The sequence below is a fragment of the Salvelinus sp. IW2-2015 genome, linkage group LG17 (genome assembly GCF_002910315.2).
Source record: "Salvelinus sp. IW2-2015 linkage group LG17, ASM291031v2, whole genome shotgun sequence".
NCBI classification, from domain to species: domain Eukaryota; kingdom Metazoa; phylum Chordata; class Actinopteri; order Salmoniformes; family Salmonidae; genus Salvelinus; species Salvelinus sp. IW2-2015.
Window position 1 is genome coordinate 9,786,727 of NC_036857.1, and position 6,405 is coordinate 9,793,131.

A 6,405-nucleotide genomic window follows, 5' to 3' on the forward strand; every position below is an offset into this window, starting at 1 on the left:
ATATTCTCTCTGGGAAGAAAAGCCTGCCTAGTCCTGTACTATAACTGCTGACAATGTATGGCCACCCACAATCAATGAGTTTGTCAATTTGTAAAGAAAATGTTACATGACACATTTCTAGGGCAGGGTTGTTTAAGTTGTTCAACATAAAAGAACTCAGAACTGCTGACCAAAACATAATATATACACAACTACATTCAAGAAAGCAATACAAGACCTAGAAGAAATAAGCATTGAAATAAACGCAACCACAAGAATCTTCCTCCCCGTGCTCCTCCCGCTTTATTGATAGTTTAAAATTACATTTCTATGTTCTACGACTTCAGATGCGTTTTCCTTCCGACTTAAAAACTGAGTACAAGCAAAATTGATTTTTTTTTACAGTAGTCTAAGTGATATTGTACAAAAATAACATTTGATTTCTGTGAAAACATTCTCCATTCCGAAATAACTGCTAATTCTGATGATCTGACAACTGTTTTTGTTGCTAATTGTTCCTCCAAGGCAAAAGTTTCCAAAATCATTTTTTGGGGAAACGTCTACCTTGGTCTATTTACTGATACTCCTTTAAATTGTAAACAGATTTCTTTTTATAAAAGAACAGAAGATTCTTTAAATTCTTCCAAAATGTAATGGCATTTATCGATATAACATGCAGTTTGTTATCGCCCGGCACTTAGCTGCTTGTAGGGCCCAGAGGCAAACAGCTCATATGTTGTGAACTGTTTCCCATGTCATACTCTCTTGGCCAACTCATGTTATCCCACTAAAACAAACCAAAAATAACCATACATGGAAGTTCAGGTTTCTTTTTACTCCCTTCTTACTGAGACTCGCTTTCCACAAGCCCAGAGGTCCTCTCTATCCCATATATTTAGTCCCATTCATTCATCTCTGTTCACCAGTGGCTTGGAAAGGGGGATTCTTTAACAAAGCATTATACATAACACCGCTACCAAACTAAACAAACATTTTTTGTATTGAATGCAGAAAGATTTTTTTTCCCACCCCTTTCTTCATATTACATGTTGAGAGGCTCACTGGCCCGGGACTAGCCTCTGTCAGCCAACCTTTGGCCAGTGAAGAGGATTCAGAGAAAAATAATACAACCAACCATCAATCAGAAAAAAATAGGAGGGGCAACAAAGGGCACTGATTATGCGGTGGCTTCGATGGTGCACTCTTTCGCCAGGTGGCCAGTGTTGCCGCATTTGTAGCAGTTCACCTCACTGGCTTTGCTGCACTGCACAGCAACATGGCCAATCTCGCCACACCTAGAGAGAGGAGAGAAAACATTAGGGTTTCAGTTGACCAAGCGTAAGAGTTATCATTTACATGGTTTTGGCGGAGACGGGAACTAATCTGGAAACAAAAAGCGGAAGGACCATATACAAAGCACAAACATACATATATCTTGATACACTGCATAACTACTTGAAAGCTTTTAAGACTACAGTAAACCCATTTATGTCCCCAAAAGAAGGGGGTACCAGAGGCTGCATGTCACCCTCGAGAAGACTTGTCGAAACACGTTGTGCGTATGTGCTTTCAGCGGTTGTTAGTCAAGTTTGCTCTGTACATGGAAACATGCAAGTATGAGTCGTTACCATGTGTATTTATTAAACATTTTTACAAAAAATATTCTTACTAAGTGGCCACTCACCTGTAACATTTGACTTTATCGCAAAGTTTCTGGATGTGACCAAAGCCACCGCAGGAATAGCACTTCTGCTCGTTGGCATGGTCACAGTCACGGGCCACGTGGCCAGCCTTGCCGCAGCTGTAGCAGCACTGCTCCCTCTCCTTTTTGGGCTCCTTGCAGTCCCGGGAAATATGGCCACTCCTGTGGCAGTTGTAGCAGGCTGAGGAGAAAGAAAAAAGTTACAAGATTTTTTCTTTAAATTAACATGTAATATGGAATTTTGTCAGAACTACTTCAAAGCAATTAACAACGGCATTGCTATCAATAATTAATACATATCTTTCAAAATACCATTATTCAAATAAGAATTTGTTTTATACAATGTTTATAACATGTAATAAACATTCTGAAATACCATGTGTCCCCAGATCCTGAATAACAGTAGGACCTAGTACATAGTGACAGTCACAAGAAGGCTGCAACRATTGCTCACTGTAAAGCTGAACAAGTCCACATTGGAACGACAAGTTTAACATTCAGAAAACTGGGAGTTGGGTTGACATAAAACCATTGGCATGTACTTAGCATTCAATTAAGGAAAGAAAAGTATTCTCACCATCCTCGGTCTGTTCACAGTCCCTGGCAATGTGACCTTGCTCTCCACAGCGATAGCAGAACAGATCTAGAAGAAGAAAGGTGACCGAGGTTTACTTTATACTCATCCGTGAAGAAAATACCGGCGACCCTAACTCCGAGGAGGAACATGTATCGTTCTGCTGCCATGTCAGCTAAGTGAACTATGCGATTGTGAACTAAACCAACAGAATCACGTAACAGATTGTGACTAAGACAACCATGCTTTGTCATTTTGATATCCCCGTGGTAACGAAGTGATAGGACTATGTGAAAACCCTGAAAGGAACCAACAGTGAGGTTATCCCCCATAGGAGAAGGCCTTTGTGCTCAGCAAACTTAAGGCCGCTGCTGATAATCATTCATACATCTCTGCTTGGTGTAGAATGTGTGAGGTGTCCCAAAAACCAAGAAAAGTACCCTTTCCTCTTCCTCTGCCCCTGCCGCGGCCACGCCCCCCACTTCCAGCTTCAGGACAGTTCTTGATCCAATGCCCAGGACGGCCACATCGAAAGCACTCACTGCTGCTGCTCATCTCCATATCTGCAAAGAAAACAGAAAATACTTAACTAAAACCACACTTTTGGCAAGTCACTTACAAAGCGGCAGGAATTCCAAGGGTATGGTAAATGATACATTCAACAGTGGAGTCAAAGGTACGATTGGCCAATAAAAGTTGGGCCAATCCGTGGCTTGTTCCGACCCAATCAAGTGACTGACCAACTCAATCAACCATGTGCTGTTAGCTTGATTATCAGCCCTGCCTACAGACATTCCAACTTCTAGTTTTGTTTTTACTTTGTCAACTAACGTGAATTAAACAAAAAAAATGCATGTCACTGGATGGAGGTTAAACGTTGGGTGGTAAAATACAATTCCCGCCTGTGCATGACAATACAAAAACGTAGTTTAACGTTGATTTAATGTCATCACAATTTTTTTAGGCTGAAATGACTTGGAAACAACGTTGATTCAACCAGTTTATGCCCAGTGGATGGGATCAAGTTAGCTCGTGGCTACTATTCTAAAAGGTCAAATAATGATCCATATGCCACCTGAAATAAGCTACATTTCGTGGTGGTTTGGTCATGTCTGCTTGAGCAAGCTGACATGCGGGCATAAACTATGAAAGGGCCTAACACGTTACCCTGCAACGCTAGCGTAGATAGCTAGCCAACGTCGGTAGCTAATGAAACACATGTCACGTCTGGCCAATTGATTAACGTTAGCAATGCTAGCTACCTAGCAAACACAAACCTGGTTAACTGCAAAATATGGCTTATTCTCCCTGACAATTTGATCTACCGAGGTACTTTCTATACGGATCCATTAAAATTGTAGTTATCCTCGGTAAAAACATGACCAGTGCATGAGGCTTTCTGGCCTTGTCACGTTGAGATTGCAGCAGTTTCTAGCTGTAGCAAAATGCAAACACCACCTCTTGAATGTGGCATTGCTAGGCCGCGCAGCAGCCATTCAACGTTCTAAAAATTGCAGTTATCAAGCACATTCACAAATACTTCGTTTCAATAGTATATTGCTAGACGCATTAATCGGCCATATTTTAATGAGGAAAAATTCTAATTTAATAGGGCTAATTTCCCGCGCATAACGACAAAGTCGAAGTAGCAGTTAGGCCACCGACCCAATAACGTTAGAAAAGGCTAATGCTACCCGTTAGCTAACATCAGCGAGCCATTATCGCAATGAAAACACATGATTTCGGATATTTATTTTATGGTGCCTCTAAGTTTGATACTTTAACTAAGATCGAACATATTACAAATACTACGATCTTTTCTAATTAAATGTTTTTATTACTCACCTTACCTAGCTACGAGATTCTCTGCTGTTTACGCCTCCTCTCTCCGTTGCGCCACATGCGGTGTGAACACGAGTTTCTAGTGATCATTCACACTATCCAGTCAAAGCTAACGCAGCACTTGGGCATGGTCTTTTTCCAGGACCAATAGCAAACGAGCGCACTTGGACACTTCCTCCATGGAGTGGCGAATCACTTAACAAGACAGCAATTATGTCCCGCCTCCCAAGTTTCCAGTTCCTGCTGTCTGCTGTCAAATCAAAGGTGATCTCATATTGTCATATTTTGATGTTTAATTTGCCATATATTACACGTAGAATTGCTACAATTATAGCCTAATACAATCATGTAGCCTAAGAACTTATCATTCCTCTATGGATATATTCTAATAGCTTTCCACCTCCAAATATCACATTAAAAGAGCTGTATGTAGGCTAAAATGCATATTATGTATCAGTGTTGACTGACACCAATCTTCTCGTGGGCATGCAGGTAATCAATCAAATACAATTATTTGGTAATCAGTATTGAGCATAGCCAATGACCTTGGATCATTTTGATATAAGGTAAAAGGGTCTATAAAGTGTAAGAATATTATTGTATGGGATAAATGGATGCAAACTGACCCATCCCGTTCCACACAGAGGTTGCATCATAGATAGGCTATTTGAACACAGTGCTGCTCAGTGAGACAGACATTACACTGAATCATGGAGGCTAAGCATTTCAGCTCACTGCTCTGAGTGCATGGTCAGATCAATAAGTGGGAAAGATGCAATAATCCATATCTTAAGGTGGCCTGCACAGTCATGAACATGGAAGGGATAGGCTGATTTCATTAGGGTGATGTGGGATATTGAAACCCTCAATACATTGTTTTTCAAAACTCTAGATTCTCTAAATTCTCTTGAATTTCATCATTTTGGTTTAGTGAATACCAGTGACTGGACACTTTCCCCTGAAATAATGGTTTTCTGTTTTCCTCCCAACACTGTAGCTGACGTTGCACTGGGATGGATGATTAGACTGCATCCTAATGGGATACCTTAAGATCGTACAGTGATAAAGCCCTGCCCTCTTCCTCTTAGGCTGCTTACAAAGTGCTTGCGTTGGTATTTCCTGGTATTTGTTGCTGTCAGGATATGAATTAGGTAGTTGCTGGAATGGAGATTAAATCAAATATATGATCAGAAAATMGTGAGCATTTGACAGGAGAGAGAGGATATGATATGCAACTATAAAATTAGGATGATTTTAGCTTTTTTTATAAGGATGTCATCTGCCCATACATTCAATGTGTGCCCATAGCATTAAGGAGAGCAGGCTGCTGGTCTGTGCTGGTGAGGAGAGCCACATCACCAAAGCTCTGATCTTTCTCCACAATAGAACTCTGGGCTCTTTGATGTCGTAATCTACCTCAGGGGACCATTGGCTGGGGACCTGATCTTGAACACATGGTGAGTAGAAGGTTTGAAGGTAAGATAGGACCCTAAGATCCTATTGCTCCATTTAAGAGCAAACACTTTTAAGCTTGTTCTTTGCTATGAGAAAGGACTATATTTCATGATGAGAACAGCATGTCTCAAATAAGATAGATGCAGTACATTTAAGTTCAAATGATTTGCAGGTTTTATATATTTCAAGTCACCATGCAGGTTTTATCTATTTCAAGTCAACAAGCAGGTTTTATCTATATCAAGTAACCAAGATTTTAAAATCTCTTGTCAAAAATCTAATAGACAGGCCTGAAAAGATAGCGTAATTGTAGATGCTCTCTGAACTAGGCTATGGGTAGTGCCTTCTTTTTACCAGATGATGGGGTGCTTTCTATTCTTTTGATGGATTTCTCATTCTGCAACTGAATATAAGCATATAGTCTACAAAAATTATTGAATAATATAATTGCCTGCATTTTATGCTGATTCACCATATATTGCACAGATGTTTGCAATTGAGCAATGCCCTTTTTGTTTTGAAGTTTTGATAGAATGACTTATATTTTGGTGAAAAGTCTGCCTATTGCAATCTCAACACATTTTAATCATCCTGAATGCCTATAGCTAGGCTAAATCTTGTCTAATTTGTGTGCTGTTTGTCAGTGCCCAACCTCCATCACACATTCAAAGTTCATTAATAACATAATTGTGGTTGTTTTCTATTAAGCTACACCTCCACTTTTTGGACTTTGTTTACTTTTCACTAGTTATTCACATAAAAAGTAAATATCATAGTGTCAGAGTGGGTGGGCTGACTTAAATTTGTGTCCTAATTTTTGCGCAGTAAGTTGTATGGCTGAAATTCTTGTTAT

General features: G+C 40.0%; 1 protein-coding gene across 3 annotated transcripts; it reads right to left on the bottom strand.

Moving 5' to 3' along the window:
• Nucleotides 1–257: 257 nt before the first annotated feature.
• On the bottom strand, nucleotides 258–4,211 carry LOC111976394 (CCHC-type zinc finger nucleic acid binding protein). Of its 3 annotated transcripts, none has more exons than XM_024005199.2 (5): nucleotides 4,106–4,211; nucleotides 2,696–2,818; nucleotides 2,259–2,324; nucleotides 1,664–1,862; nucleotides 258–1,274 (listed from the first exon to the last, which is right to left on the bottom strand). In XM_024005199.2, exons 2-5 carry the CDS (start codon nucleotides 2,814–2,816, stop codon nucleotides 1,157–1,159), a joined length of 504 nt encoding a protein of 167 aa, XP_023860967.1. In that variant the 5' UTR covers nucleotides 2,817–2,818; nucleotides 4,106–4,211; the 3' UTR covers nucleotides 258–1,156. The 3 variants fall into 3 exon arrangements, with proteins under 3 accessions (XP_023860967.1, XP_023860968.1, XP_023860966.1); XM_024005200.2 differs by having other exon boundaries at nucleotides 2,702–2,818; nucleotides 4,101–4,210; XM_024005198.2 differs by having other exon boundaries at nucleotides 4,101–4,209.
• Nucleotides 4,212–6,405: the final 2,194 nt, after the last annotated feature.